Source organism: Astatotilapia calliptera, chromosome 3 (genome assembly GCF_900246225.1).
Source record: "Astatotilapia calliptera chromosome 3, fAstCal1.2, whole genome shotgun sequence".
NCBI classification, from domain to species: Eukaryota; Metazoa; Chordata; class Actinopteri; order Cichliformes; family Cichlidae; genus Astatotilapia; species Astatotilapia calliptera.
The window spans coordinates 41658284-41674139 of NC_039304.1; the positions used below are offsets into that span (position 1 = coordinate 41658284).

A 15856-nucleotide genomic window follows, 5' to 3' on the forward strand; every position below is an offset into this window, starting at 1 on the left:
ACAGAATGGAGCAGTTGTCTGCCAAGAGTGGATGAGACATCAATTCACTGATCCATATTAAAAAGGATATACAGAAATGACATTGGAATGTCGTTCGGACTGGAGAAATGTAGTCCGATGATAACAAAGAGACGGAAGGTAGTCAGAACTGAGGGGATTTAACTACCAGAAGGCAAAATTGCAGATAAAGAGGACAGTTGCAAGTACCTGGGGATCCCACAGGCAAATGGGAACTATGAAGAGGCTGCTACCAACAATTACCTGCAGAGAGTAAGGCAAGTCCTGAGGAGTCAGGTGAACGTTAAGAACAATATACGGGCTATCAACACCTACGCATGATCAGGTACCCTGCTAGGATAATAAGGTAGCCAAAGGAAACAATAGAAACAACTGCATGCATGGAGGATTTCACCTCAAATCCACACCCTGAGGCTGTACGCTAAGCAGAAGGAAAGAGGTTGGGGATTGGTGAGTGTCAGTATTACCATCCAGGATGAGACAATGACCATTCACGAATACATCAGGAAGATTATCCCAGCTGAATGCTCAGTGAATACCTCAGGCATCAGAAACTAGACTTGTAGTCAAGACCGCCTAATCCGAGACCAAGACAAGACCAAGACCAGAGGGTATCGAGACCAAGACCGAGACCAAGACCAGAGGGTATCGAGACCAAGACCAAGACCAAGTTGAGACGAGACCAAGACCGAGACAAAAAAAGTCTTTAAACTGCAGCCAGATGCTATTCTATATACATATGCAGGACACCTTAAACTAGTTTTTTAATTAAGCAGCAAGGCAGAAGAAAGTCGGGCCTGTATCGAGACACGAGGACTAAACCCCAATTCAACCAGACCCAGAACTGATCCGGAATTAAAACAGGACTACAACAGTAACCAAGACAGAACCAGAATCAGAACTAGATGATAGTAGCACTAAAAATCATCATAGACCTGCACTACACTTATTTTTTAATTCTACCAAAGTACAATATTTAGATTGAGAAAAGATTATATAATTATTTAGCCTTGTTGTGCAAACAAGCCTGCAAAACTTAATAAATATAGAATTTGAAAAGGAACAAATGGTATCTAAAAAGAAACACTAGGCACATGTTCTGATGAGTTTTGGCAAACAACCATTTGACTAACATGTGTGTCTCACCTGCTCTTGTTCATCTCTGTTCTGTCCTCATTCTCTCTCTCCCTCTCTGCTCCTCTCTCTCCCTCTTTGTGCTGACAATCAAGCCAAACACCAACATCATCAAATATACAGTTGAAACCAGATATTTACAAACTCTTCAGATAAAAACACTTTTTAATTGTAACATCAAATCAGACTAAATGTTTATTTTTTTAGATTGATAAATATAAAAAACATATTTGTTAACTTTAAGAGTAAAGAGAGAAACTGTCTGTATTTCTTAATTGCAAATGGCACCAAATTGTATTCAAAATTGAGCCACACTTATGGAGCTCCACAGTTCTTTTCCTGGTGTTTTGGTTGACATCTCTTGATTTTCCCATGTCACAGAAACAGGCTCTGTGTTTTGCCTTATATGCATCCACAGGTGTGCCACCAGTTTACTCACATGGACTCTACTAACCTATCAGAAGCTTCTTCAGCTCAGAATCGAATCGTCTGGAGTTTCTTATTAATTAACAATAAACTTAGTGTACATGTGCTCCTACATTTGATCAAAGTGATTAAAATAGACAGCTCCTCTTTTTATTCTGACATTTAACTAATTCAAAAGATATTTCAACATTTATTTATCTAAAACAAAAGTTTACTCTAAATTGATGTTTAACAGTAAAAAAAAGTTTATGTTTTCTCCATAAAGTGTATGTAAATATCTGGTTTCAGCTGTGAATATACTGCTGTGTATTGAAATTCCTCTTGTTTTGCATAGATATACTGAACAACATCCAAAGCATAATATATAAAATAACATCTACCTGAGTTTTTTCTTTGAAAGAAGCTCCTTATGTCCATTGTTGTGTACATCAGTACACAATTGAAACCGATTTAGAGAGTTTGTTTAGCCGTGGAGGGTAACAACTGAAAATATGAAATGTAAGCTAAGACTCTCTAAAAAATCAGCATTGCTGTTCGGCTTTTTATTTATCCATTTGTTGATTCACTCGAAGAGCAAGTAACGCAACCAAGTGATCAGTTTGATATCAATCTTTTGTGATACACCGTCATATTTACATTATTAGTTCAGTACGAATGATTTTCTTTGATACCTGGTCAAACTTAAGCTCTCCTCTGTCTGCAGCAAACTCGCAGGCAGCAGCTTCTCCCCCCTCGCTCACATGGGTGCTGTGCTCAGTCACCTAGTGCCTGAGCTCGGATCATACCAAAATTAGGGGGAATTTATGACGGTGCGCTCTGTGCTTCGTGTGTTGTTTTTGTTTTATACAGTTGTCAGTCAGGCATCTAACTAAAAAATTACACTCCAAAAGATCCCATGCTTCTGAAAAAAATGACCCGGGCTTAAGCCCAGTAAGCCAGCCACTCCCCCGCTCCGCTGATGGTTGACTCCAAATCTCCCAAACACTATGTCGATTTGAGAACGCAGGACCGAAACAGCGAGACCAAGACCGAGACCAAGACAAAAGTCCGTCGAGACCGAGACCAAGACAAAAGTCCGTCGAGACCAAGACGAGACCAAGACCACGTAAAAGTGGTCTCGAGACCGGTCTTGGTCTCGAGACCGGTCTCGAGACATCCAACTCTATCAGAAACTCAAGAAAGAGGAGGAAGAGGAAGAACCATCATGGAACTACAGGCGCCTGTATGATATGGTATTTACCATGGGCAGATAGAGGAACTGACAGACATCCAGAAATCCTAACAGTGGCTAGATAAAGCTGGACTGAAAGACAGCACAGAGGCACTAATCATGGCAGCACAGGAACAAGCTCTGAGTACAAGATCCATAGAGGCTGGGGTCTGTCACACTAGGCAAGATCCCAGGTGCAGGCTGTGTAAAGATGCCCCTGAGACAAGGGTCCAAGATTCTAGCAGGCCAGTAGTAATCGGAGCACTAGGAAGTGGAGATACCAGCAACAAAATTGGAGATATCTGTCGAGAAGAACACAGTCCAAGGAACAGCTAAGATACTGTGTAGAACCCGCAAGCTCCCAGGCCTCTGGTAGAGGACTGGGCTTGAAGGATAGGGTTAGGGGTTAGGGTTAGGGTATTTTGTGGGAGTTCTGTTCTCCCTGACCCAGTGTTTCCCATAGGCAGTGTTTTCAGGCCTAGCATGTTTTCAGTTTTCAATAAGTTTGTAGTTTTCAGTTTCTCTCTTTGTAGTTTATGTTTTAAATCGCCTGCTGTGGCTGCATGGGAGTGGTGAAGCAGCGGGTTCAGGGGACAGTGCCAGGGAAAGCTGGCTGGCACAGCGGATATCCATCACAGTAAACATGTCTTCCCTATTCCAGTTGCTGCTGTTCCAGAGGAAGAAGAGTGTGTGGTACTGGGCTGAGATGACAGTTGAAAAGTTGAACACTGAAAATCTCTGAACAAAACATTGACTTGCATTGCAACACTGTGTGCATTTGGGTCCCTCTATCACACCTTCTTCCAGCCAAATAAATGAGTCACTTTTAGTTTTACTAAAACTAGGTCCTTATTTCATTTACACTCCACATAGTCTCAATAATATAAAGAAACATGGACAGTAACCAACACTTAAACATATCATTCCAACATTTTCTTAGGAACTTGGTATGTTATGGAAGCAAAACTGCACTAAATTTCAAAAAGAGCAGAAGAAATTATGAAAAAGTTCCACCATGAAAAAATATAAGACAGTAATTTAGAAGGTAATAATCCATCCAAAGGCAAAGCTGACGATCCATCTTCTATAAAGATGATCTATTGATTCAGTTATAAACATAATGTGTTCAATGATCTTTGATGGAAAATTTTTAAACTGACCTGAGAATTTCCAGTTTACAGTTTAGACTTTCCAGTCCAACAAATAAATGCTTCACTCCTGAATCCTGCAGGTCAGAGTTACTCAGGTCCAACTCTCTCAGGCTAGAGGATTGGGAGCTGATAACCAAGGAAAGAGCTTCAGAGCTTCTCTCTGAGAAGGTGCATTGACTTAGTCTGAAAAAAATAATATGACCATTAAAAGAAATGCCCTTGTTAAATTGTAACAAGGGTGCGGTGAGGAACTATTAGATTAAGCGATATTCTTTTTTTCAGAATTCTTTAATGCCCTACTTTGATAAAACAACATATAGATGGGCTTGACATTTATTGGCTAGATATTTGATTTGTTAATTAAACAAACAAATATAATTTGACCTCAACCTGACCTCAGCGTATTCAGTTTACAATTTAGACTTTGCAGTCCAGTAGATAGAAGTTGCAGTCCTGGATCATGCAGGTGGTTGATACTCAGGTCCAGCTCTTTCAGACTTGAAGATTGAGAGCTGAGAACTGAAGACAAAGATTCACAGCATTTCTTGGGGAGGTTACACACACTCAGTCTGGAAATTAAAAAAAAAAACATGAAAAATCAATAATTAGCAATGATTAATCCAAAATTTTAAATAATTTTTATTGCCTTTTGTTTAACAGGTTGTCTTGAAATTTTATAAATAATGAAAAATAATAAGAAACTACAACAAGCACTTGATCTGACCTGAGAATTTCGAGTTTAGAGTGTCGACTATCCACTGCAGCAGACAGCTTTATTACTCCTGAATCTTTCAGGCTGTTGGTACTCAGGTCCATCTCTCTCAGACTAGATGACTGGGAGCTGAGAACTGACAACAAATCTTCACAGACTCTACCTGAGAGGTTACAGCTGCTCAATCTAAAAGCAAACAAACAAAAATAAATAAACTTAAAAATTGTGTCTGGAAAAAATAAAAACATTATAAAATAACACAATTATACCAACATAAAAACATTATAAAATAACACAATTATACCAACATATCTAAAAGGAAAACAGGGAAGATTTTAATATCTGTGTATATTCAGGCCAAAATAAGTCCTATTTGTCCCGTCTTGGACCATTTCTCTCATTTAATTCTCTATATGAAGCAAGCAACTTGAGCTTCTTTCCTTTTAATGTCACTAGCCTTGCCAGACTAGACTGGCCAGTTTCAGGACATCTGCTGAAGGGCAGCACTCGGTCCTTAAGAACAGCACCCCTTTAGCTTCTACTTCTGAAAACAAACTTTGATCATGATTGAAAATAAAGTCGTCTCATGCTGATGCATAAATTACAGAACCCGGTTCTGGAATATGATAGTGGAAATCCACACCATCAAAAATTACAGCAAGATACATCTTTGTTTTCACATTATTACACTCATTACTAGGGCTGGGCAATATCATACCGTTCACGGTAATACCGGTATAACGATGGGCAACGATAAGAAAATGAAATATCGCGATAGAATATGGGTAAAACACACATGCGCAGTGCCTTTGTTTTCATACACACATGGCAGATGCTGTGATGCCGCTGCAGTTTTGGTGGTGGTGATGTGTACGGCTGGCAGTGGGAGAGCTGCAGCCGTTGAATTTACTGTTACAGAAACGATTATTTTAAGAATAAATGATGCTACGAAGCATGAAAATGCCATTGGGTCTGGCGTGGTGGCGATCTTTTTTTTTTTTTTTTTTTGAAAAATCCTAAGTGCACGCAAACCAGTAAAATAAATTAAAACACATACTTTTGATAAACTATAATACAAAACTTACAATTAAAATTCTCAACAACAAAAACTGGTAAAAATATAATTAATATGTAAACAAATTCACAGGAGCGGCAAGTCCAGCGACGTGGCTGTTTCGTCTTTGCCGAAAACGAGCAGAACTCACAGTAAATAATCAATCTCACTAGGCTAGTATCAATCCAATACCGATGCCGACTTGGTATCGGTACTATCGATATTTGGATCGATCCGCCCACCACTACCGTATTGTGTGTATATAAGTTTTGTGGATATTATACATGGTTATGTAGAGGATATAGCCATTTTCCACTAGAAATGCCTTTTTGTTAAACTGTCAGCAAGGAATTTACATTTGCACTGTTAAATTTTTATATAACTTTAATGCACATAATAAACAGCTGCTTGTTTAAGTGAAAATACATTGATTTTTTTTTTTTTGCACTAATAAAGTTGTGGAGTTGTAAAGTATTTGTCTAGTGTCAATTATATCGTCAGTTATATCATTATCACAAATTTTCAAATGTATATCATAAATATTTTTGGTCATATCGCCCTGCTCTACTCATTACCTATTTAACATAATATATAATGCTGGATTACAAACATTAATGATATAAAAGAGCCCCCCAGTTAAAAGGTGCATTTGAAGAAGATGATCTGAAGTCAAAGGAGCTTGCAAAGAAAAGCGTCTGGACTTCTTTAAGTTACTTGAAGACGTTTCACCTCTCACCCGAGAAGCTTCTTCAGTTCTAAGGTCAAATGGTGGAGAGTCCCAGATATAAACCTAGTGGGAGTAACCCCCCACAGAGGGACAAAAGGACCCCCTGATGATCCTCTAATCGCCTGAGCCAAGGTGTGAAACTGGGTGTGGAGTTTCGGGTGAGTTCATTGTGAAACCTGGCCCCACCTTATCATGCGAATTCCTGAGATCAGATGGTCCAGGATGTGAGTGGGCGTTAAGGCGTCTGGGAAGGGATCTCAAAACTGGATTATAGATGGCAGAGAGTTGGTGTCGTAAACACCCGCCTCTGTTCAAAGATGGTCGCTCACAGTGGACATAGATGGCTTCTTTCACTCCTCTTTCAAACCATCTGTGGGGGGGTTACTCCCACTAGGTTTATATCTGGGACTCTCCATCATTTGACCTTAGAACTGAAGAAGCTTCTCGGATGAGAGGTGAAACGTCTTCAAGTAACTTAAAGAAGTCCAGACACTTTTCTTTGCAAGCTCCTTTGACTACGATGACCTGGATGACTGAGAACCTTCACAGACAAGATGATCTGAAATGCCAAATTAATTTAACAATGATTGCTGTCAGAAAACACCAAAGGAAAAGCAAGAAGCAAAATGTATTTCTGTGTGAAAGATTGTTACAGTAGCCTTCCAGAACCACTGAATCCAGTTATAATAATACATTACTTCTGAGAAGAAACAATTTCAGTTGAGTTTTTTCTCCATACTCGATGGTTTTTCTGATGGCTTATTTTTTTCTCTACAATTACAGGAGCCACGTCATAAATGTAAAAATCAGATCTCTGCACTGAAGATGAGATATAAGGTATGAGCTTGGATTACCAACATAAGAAGATGTACTAACATTCTTCTGGCTAAAATAGAATGCTTTAGAAAGGAAGAACAAGACTCCAGGAATTAAGACAAGATTGTGAGTGAACAACTTAAGACAACTAAACCTCCTAAAGATGTCTGAAGAACCGTACCTAATATCCCAAGAATATTCTTTCGCTAAAGATTCAGACTGGACCGTAGCCTGGGTCAACTGCTTCTTGTCCCCACACATCCAAATGTTTTATGTGCAGAAGCAAATTGCAACTCCAACAGCAAAGCTACAGCGTACTTCGTAGCTCCACACACCTGTCAACACCAGGTAGGAGGGACAAGCTCATCTTCGCGCACCTGCCTTTAAACACCATCAGTGTTGGGAAGTAACGGAATACATGTACTGCCGTTACGTATTTAAAATACAAAATATGAATAACTGTATTCCATTACAGGTGGTAAGGTGGTATTCAGAATACAGTTACTTTGCTGAAATAAAGGGATTACACTGTGGTATTTTCCTGTTTCATATGTTCAGCTATGCCCTCTCTATTTTTGGTTTCCACGCCCCAAAGAAAACACGCATTAAGAGGCTCTAATAGCTATGTCTCAATCTCACGGCCCATGTCACTTCTACTTGCGGCCTGCATAATGACGTGAAGAAATATTTAAAAAAATTATTCACAAAAATGATTTAATATGAAGGCAATAGGCAGAGTGTTACAGGCATAGCCCTAAAGAATGTAGCTTCATGGGCAGTGTAGTCCATGCTGCAGGGAGAATGGACTGCCATACCCGTTATGTGTCTGTGAGCGCGAGGAGGGAGAAAAAGGAAAAGTATGAGCTGTCACCGAGCAGAAACGGGAGCTGGAAGCATGCAAATATAATAATAACCACTAAAGCCAAAAAGAGTGCCTGACGAGCCCAGTTGTAAGTAAGCTATTAAGACCCAGCTGTACACTTTTTTCGTGTTTTCCTCCGAAACAATAAGTTCCATTGGAATGCCTCTCTCTTTCTCTCGCTAGCAATTTGGCCCAGACAACAAAGTAAAGCTAGTTTTCGGCTATGAGCCCGACACGGAACCCAACGTATTTGCCAGAGGGGGGGGGGGGGATTGCACTGGGCTGTCAGGTTTTCCTTCATCCCCCATTCGCTACGCAGCATCAAGATTTTCTAGTACCAAACTTCCGGCACCGAGATGTCTGCCTCTTTCTGTATCCCTGATTTGCAATGAAGCAGCAAGCGTCCTGTCAATGAGTGGCCAGTTTCACTGCATTTATCATCACAACAGCAGCAGCAAACCTTCTGGCATTGAGGTGCCAGGTTCTTCTGTAGTAACATTCAGATGTGTAGTGATTTTGGTGAAATTCGGGGGGTGAATGTAGCATATGTGTTAAATACTTCTGAATTTCACCAAAACATCCTGCCTATGTCTGTGTGTGTTGTGTGGTTATGTGCTGCGTGATAACGTAGGCACATGCATGTGTGCCCCGGTCACGGCTCCTTTCAGCATTGCCATTGTCACGTTGCTTTGAGCTAACAAAAGTTCCCTAAGGCCTCAAGCTGCAATTTGAATATACCCGAACTGCTGCGTTTTGGTCACTTGTTAACAGACTCATTTGGTGTAATTTTGGTAGGAGGCTGAGTTCACTAATACAAGTTTTTAATAAGTTTTAGACCAAGGATGCAGCTGTAGTACTTGCATGCTAAGTTAGCCTGATCACTAGCAGGAGCTGAAAGGAATCGCTGCCGTATTTTGTTAACGGCATGCACTGTGTTCTGTCAGGAGAGGTGTCCTAGCAGGCGCGTGACACACAGATCACAGACCTGAATTTCTATGTGTTGCAGGTATCGAGATGGTTTTTTGTTCTGGGAATGTGGTTTTTCATTGATTGTGTTTGTGGTACAGTGTTGTATTGCCTGTTGAATGGCGTTTCTTAATATGATTGTATTTGAGTTTAATGTTTGAATTATAAGCACCAAAATGTTGTGTCCTGGTTTTTGGGTTATATTTGCTTGTCTGATTGATGTATTGTTTTGTGTATTTTTTCCTTCAAGTGGTTTTTGGCTATTCAACAGTGATATATTTATTATTTTGTGCTTTTGTTGTTTTTTTGAGAGCTTAAGTTAATATTTTAAAACAATTTATTGCATTTGGTTTATTATATTATTGTGGAATTGATTAGGCTGCAGGAAACAGCTCCTTTCACCATGGCTGGAGGAGAGGTACCCTAGCAGGTGTGTGACACACATACTCCACAGACCTGTATTTCTATGTGTTGCAGATGTTGCAGTATAGAACCCAAGGATCCAGTGTTGTCTCCTACCTCTTATTTACATGCCAGAACACAATCCATCGACAGGTGTAATACACAAACAGGTTACATCCAGTGTTGGAAAGGTTACTTTTAAAATGTATTACAGAATACATGCCCCAAAATGTATTCTGTAACGTATTCCGTTATGTTACTCAATGACAGTAACGTATTCTGAATACTTTGGATTACTTAATATATTATCATGCTGTTTACAACTACGTGAATGTACTATTGCTGTGATTTATTACTGTTACTGAAGGTCTGCAGCTCCAAACCGTAGTAAAGGGACCTCTGGCTAATACGGTGGGTTCCGTGTCGGGCTGGTAGCCAAAAAATAGCTTTACTTTGTTGTGTGGGTCAACTTTGCTTGCGAGAGACAGAGAGAGGCGTTGAAAGGCTGCTCCAACGGAACTTATTGTTTCGGAGGAAAACACGAACACAGTGTACAGTCGAGTCTTAATAGTTTACTTACAACTGGGCTCGTCAGGCACTCTTCTTGGCTGCTGTAGTTATTATTATACACTCAACAAAAATATAAACGCAACACCTTTGTTACTGCTCCCATTCCCCATGGGATGGACGTAGAGACCTAAAATTCATTCCAGATACACAATATAACCATCCCTCCCAAACAGTGGTCACAAATCAGTCCAAATGTGTGGTAGTGGGCACATCTGCTATATTGAGATAATCCATCCCACCTCACAGGTGTGCCACATCAGGATGCTGATCTGACATCATGAGTAGTGCACAGGTGTACCTCAGACTGCCCACAACAAAAGGCCACCCTGGAATGTGCAGTTTTTTGCGCTATTGGGGGTCTGGGGACCCAGAACCGGTCAGTATCTGGTGTGACCACCATTTGCCTCATGCAGTGCAACACATCGTCGCATGGAATCTATCAGATTGTCAATTGTGGCCTGTGGAATGTTGGTCCACTCCACTTCAATGGCTGTGCGAGGTTGTTGGATATTTGTGGGAACTGGTACACGCTGTCGTATACGCCGGTCAAGCACATCCCGAACATGCTCAATGGGTGACATGTCCGGTGAGTATGCTGGCCATGCAAGAACTGGGACATTCTCAGCTGCCATCTGCCCTGAACAATGTGAACCATGATTCATCCGTGAAGTGCACACCTCTCCAACGTGCCAGACGCCATCGAATGTGAGCATTTGCCCACACAAGTCTGTTACGGCGACGAGCTGGAGTCAGGTCAAGACCCCGATGAGGACGACGGGCATGCAGTTGAGCGTCCCTGAGACGGTTTCTGACAGTTTGTGCAGAAATTGTTTGGTTGTGCAAGCCAATTGTTCCAGCAGCTGTCTGGGTGGCTGGTCTCAGACGATCTTGGAGGTGAGCCTGCTGGATGTGGAGGTCCTGGGCTGGTGTGGTTACACGAGGTCTGCGGTTGTGAGGCCGGTTGGATGTGCTGCCATATTCTCTGAAACGCCTATGGAGACGGCTTATGGTTGAGAAATGAACATTCAATGCACGGGCGACAGATCTGGTTGACATTCCTGCTGTCAGCATGCCAATTGCACGCTCCCTCATTGCTTGTGGCATCTGTGGCATTTTGCTGTGAGACAAAACTGCACATTCCAGGGTGGCCTTTTGTTGTGGGCAGTCTGAGGTACACCTGTGCACTACTCATGATGTCAGATCAGCATCCTGATGTGGCACACCTGTGAGGTGGGATGGATTATCTCAATATAGCAGATGTGCCCACTACCACACATTTGGACTGATTTGTGACCACTGTTTGGGAGGGATGGTTATATTGTGTATCTGGAATGAATTTTAGGTCTCTACGTCCATCCCATGGGGAATGGGAGCAGTAACAAAGGTGTTGCGTTTATATTTTTGTTGAGTGTATTTACATGCTTCCAGCTCCCGTTTTTGCTCGGTGACAACTCGTACTTTTCCTTTTTCTCCCTCCCTCGCTCACAGACACATAACGGGTATGGCAGTCCATTTTCCCTGCAGCACGGACTACACTGCCTATGAAGCTACATTCTTTAGAGCTATGCATGTAGCATTCTGCCTTTTAGCTTAGCACAACAACAACAAAAAAGCGCTCTCTCACCCAGGAAACACACAGAGAGAGAGAGAGAGAGAGAGAGAGAGAGAGAGAGAGCGTCACCCTGTAACCATGGCAACCGTAACGCTGCCGCCTGGAACAACAGAACATAGCTGTCAAACAAAACCCAAACAGTCCTGACCCGCGACAAAATGAAACAGGGAAGTACCGCCGTGTAATCCATTTATTTCAACAAAGTAACTGTATTCTAAATGTCACCTTTTTAAACGGTAACTGTAACAATCATAGCAGCAAACTTTTCTATGAATGAGTCGCCAGTTTCCCTTTCCTGTATCCCCCATTGGCAAAATGCAGCAGCATGCTTTTGGAACCAGGATGCCAGTTTCTCTTCCTCTATCTGTCCTATGCAAATGCAGCTGCAAGCTTTGGCACCGGGATGCCAGCTTCTTCCAAAGCTGCTTACCATCACTTCTGTTCATTTCAGAAATCGGCACGGTAGTTATCGCTACCTTACCCAAAGTAAATTGTCGCCAAAGTGCTTGTTTATAGGTGGTTATACGATTGTTGGGTTTTTCCTCTAGATATTATCGTAGTGTCTTAAAGCATCTGTCACTGAAAACTGAATTACTTCAAAGGTCTTTAACCTTCATAATGCAGAGTTTTTACTGCCCTAGGGAATGCCTTCTTTGGGGATCTGCCAGGACCGGGAGCAGCCACCAGTCTCCTTCGAGGCTTTCCCCAAGCCGCAGCTCAATTCTGTCTGAGCTTTACCAACTAAAACGCTATCAAAACCTAAAATGAGGATGCTGGCCCAGCTAGTGAATGATTGGACATCTGTATAGCTGAGCGCCAATGGTGTGTGTCTTACAAATGGCTGGGCATTAATCTGTTCAGACCAGCGTCTACCACCCCCAGACTCGTGGGGCAGCTTAAAAAAAAACTTTAAAGTTGATTGTCAAAGGAGTTTGCAAAGAAAAGTTGATTAAAATTGATTGTAAGTTTGATTTGTAAGTTCATTCATGAGGATGAACGCAATTTGAATCACTGGTTGGACCCTTTGTTTTTTGCAGGACATGAGGTGCCGCAGGCCTCCACTGCATTTTCTCCCTTTGAGATTCTGTTTGGTAGAAAAGTGCAGTGCAAATTCTGGACCTGAGAGTCAAGATATACAGTTTGAGAAGGTTGTCACGAGAGAATTTACTTACTCAGCCATCTGACCTCAGGAAATCACATGATAGGGTGGGGCCAGGTTTCACAGTGAGCTCACCCGAAACCCTGGCTGATTAGGTCCCACACCCACTTTCACAAATTGGCTCATGTGATTAGGTAGAGGATCATCAGGGGGTCCTTTGTCCCCCTTTGGGGGAAAACTCCCAGTGGGTTTAAATCTGGGACTCCCCACCAATTGACCCTTATAACTGAGGAAGCTTCTTGGATGAGAGGTGAAAAGTCTTCAAGCAACTCAAAGAAGTCCAGACACTTTTCTTTGCAAGCTCCTTAGTCTACGATGACCTGGATGACTGAGAACCTTCACAGACACAGGTCTATACAGTTCAGTGTTGATTTCAGCAATGTAAATGATGTGTCATAGTTTAAAACCTACCCAAAGTGGATCTGTACTTTGATAACAACTGCATATACAAATGTCTCAGAAATCCTAATACTTTCTGCTGCTGTGACACATTAAAGGTATGATACACCTGACTGAGTATATCAGTGGGTCTGTCGCATACCACAACAGACCCACTGACATTTCCATGCTTTGCACCATGCTTTATTTACACAAGCTATTTACACACAAGGATGCTTGCTTGGATGACTTCTCGGCTGCAGCTCTCTTCCTGCCAGCCACACGTACACAACAACAAGAACGCAATCAAAGGGAGGAACAGCTTTTTATGCCACCGAGATGTTGGGGGCAGGGATAGCTCAGTAGGTAGAGTGGTGGCCCCATGATCGGAAGGTCGGGGGTTCGATTCCCCTGAACAGCTACCCTGAGGTACCCCTGAGCAAGGTACCGTCCCTACACACTGCTCCCCGGGCGCCCAATGGCTGCCCACTGCTTCACTGAGTGAATGGGTTAAATGCAGAGAGCGATTTTCCCCACGGGGACCAATAAAGTACACTTTCTTTCTTTCTTCTTGTACATGCTGCGCAGGTGCATCCATAACACCTGCAGTGGCATCACAGATGACGTCCCGCCACAGTGCTGCGGTTTATATCCATTATATACAGGCTAGGCTGCGCCTGTATCACCTACGACAACTGAGGAAGTTCAGGGTCTCTCCAAAGATCCTCAGGATTTTCTATACAGGCGCTGTGGAAAGCATCCTCACACAGAACATGACATCGTGGTTCGGGAACAGCTGTGTAAAGGACCAAAAAGCTCTCCAGAGAGTGATCCGTACAGCAGAACGCTGCTGCAGGATTGCTCCCCCTGGTAGAAGGTTCCGCATCTTCCGGGCAAGGACAGAGAGACTCAAGAGGAGCTTCTATCCCCAAGCCATCCGGGCCCTAAACACACACACCCGCCCTCTCACATCATCTATAACTGACTGAGACAGGACTCTCTTCCAGACACTCTAAACCAAGGCACAATGTACATTTCAAATTCCTTTAATTTTAAATATGTTTATATTGTCTATCCTGTAAAATAGTCAGATGTCTATTCATTTTAATGTAAAGAATTCACCTGCTTGCTGCTACTACTGCACACTCACCCAATGTATATACTAATATATATATATATATACAGTGGGGCAAAAAAGTATTTAGTCAGCCACCGATTGTGCAAGTTCCCCCACTTAAAATGATGACAGAGGTCAGTAATTTGCATCAGAGGTACACTTCAACTGTGAGAGACAGAATGTGAAAAAAAAATCCATGAATTCACATGGTAGGATTTGTAAAGAATTTATTCGTAAATCAGGGTGGAAAATAAGTATTTGGTCACCTCAAACAAGGAAAATCTCTGGCTCTCACAGACCTGTAACGTCTTCTGTAAGAAGCTTTTCTGTCCCCCACTCGTTACCTGTATGAATGGCACCTGTTTGAACTCATCATCTGTATAAAAGACACCTGTCCACAGCCTCAAACAGTCAGACTCCAAACTCCGCCATGGCCAAGACCAAAGAGCTTTCGAAGGACACCAGGAAAAGTATTGTAGACCTGCACCAGACTGGGAAGAGTGAATCTACAATAGGCAAGCAGCTTGGTGTGAAAAAATCAACTGTGGGAGCAATCATCAGAAAATGGAAGACATACAAGACCACTGATAATCTCCCTCGATCTGGGGCTCCACGCAAGATCTCATCCCGTGGGGTCAAAATGATCATGAGAACGGTGAGCAAAGATCCCAGAACCACACGGGGGGACCTGGTGAATGACCTGCAGAGAGCTGGGACCAAAGTAACAAAGGTCACCATCAGTAACACACTACAACGGCAGGGAATCAAATCCCGCAGTGCCAGACGTGTTCCACTGCTGAAGCCAGTGCATGTCCAGGCCCGTCTGAAGTTTGCCAGAGAGCACATGGATGATACAGCAGAGGATTGGGAGAATGTCATGTGGTCAGATGAAACCAAAGTAGAACTTTTTGGTATAAACTCAACTCGTCGTGTTTGGAGGACGAAGAATACTGAGTTGCATCCCAAGAACACCGTATCTACTGTGAAGCATGGGGGTGGAAACATCATGCTATGGGGCTGTTTTTCTGCCAAGGGGACAGGACGACTGACCCGTGTTAAGGACAGAATGAATGGGGCCATGTATCGTGAGATTTTGAGCCAAAACCTCCTTCCATCAGTGAGAACTTTGAAGATGAAACGAGGCTGGGTCTTCCAACATGACAATGATCCAAAACACACCGCCCGGGCAACAAAGGAGTGGCTCCGTAAGAAGCATTTGAAAGTCCTGGAGTGGCCTAGCCAGTCTCCAGACCTCAACCCCATAGAAAATCTGTGGCGGGAGTTGAAAGTCCGTGTTGCTTGGCGACAGCCCCAAAACATCACTGCTCTCGAGAAGATCTGCATGGAGGAATGGGCCAAAATACCAGCTACTGTGTGTGCAAACCTGGTAAAGACCTATAGTAAGCGTTTGGCCTCTGTTATTGCCAACAAAGGTTATGTTACAAAGTACTGAGTTGTATTTTTGTTATTGACCAAATACTTATTTTCCACCCTGATTTACGAATAAATTCTTTACAAATCCTACCATGTGGATTCATGGAT

The 15856-nt window shown here is 42.4% G+C and overlaps 1 protein-coding gene and 1 pseudogene across 3 annotated transcripts in view; one reads left to right on the forward strand and one right to left on the reverse strand.

Moving 5' to 3' along the window:
• The window catches only part of LOC113019578 (protein NLRC3-like), a 576297-nt pseudogene that overhangs the window by 334937 nt on the left and 225504 nt on the right, over window positions 1-15856 (forward strand).
• The window catches only part of LOC113019579 (protein NLRC3-like), a 28637-nt gene that overhangs the window by 6540 nt on the left and 6241 nt on the right, over window positions 1-15856 (reverse strand). For 2 of the 3 annotated variants that reach the window (XM_026163350.1, XM_026163351.1), the window contains exons 7-9: window positions 4664-4837; window positions 4335-4508; window positions 3949-4122 (exon numbers count right to left, since the gene is read on the reverse strand). In XM_026163350.1, coding sequence (XP_026019135.1) covers window positions 3949-4122; window positions 4335-4508; window positions 4664-4837 — 522 coding nt within the window. Of the gene's footprint in view, window positions 1-3948; window positions 4123-4334; window positions 4509-4663; window positions 4838-15856 lie in introns of those variants that run through there. The other variant, XM_026163352.1, reaches the window with a different exon arrangement.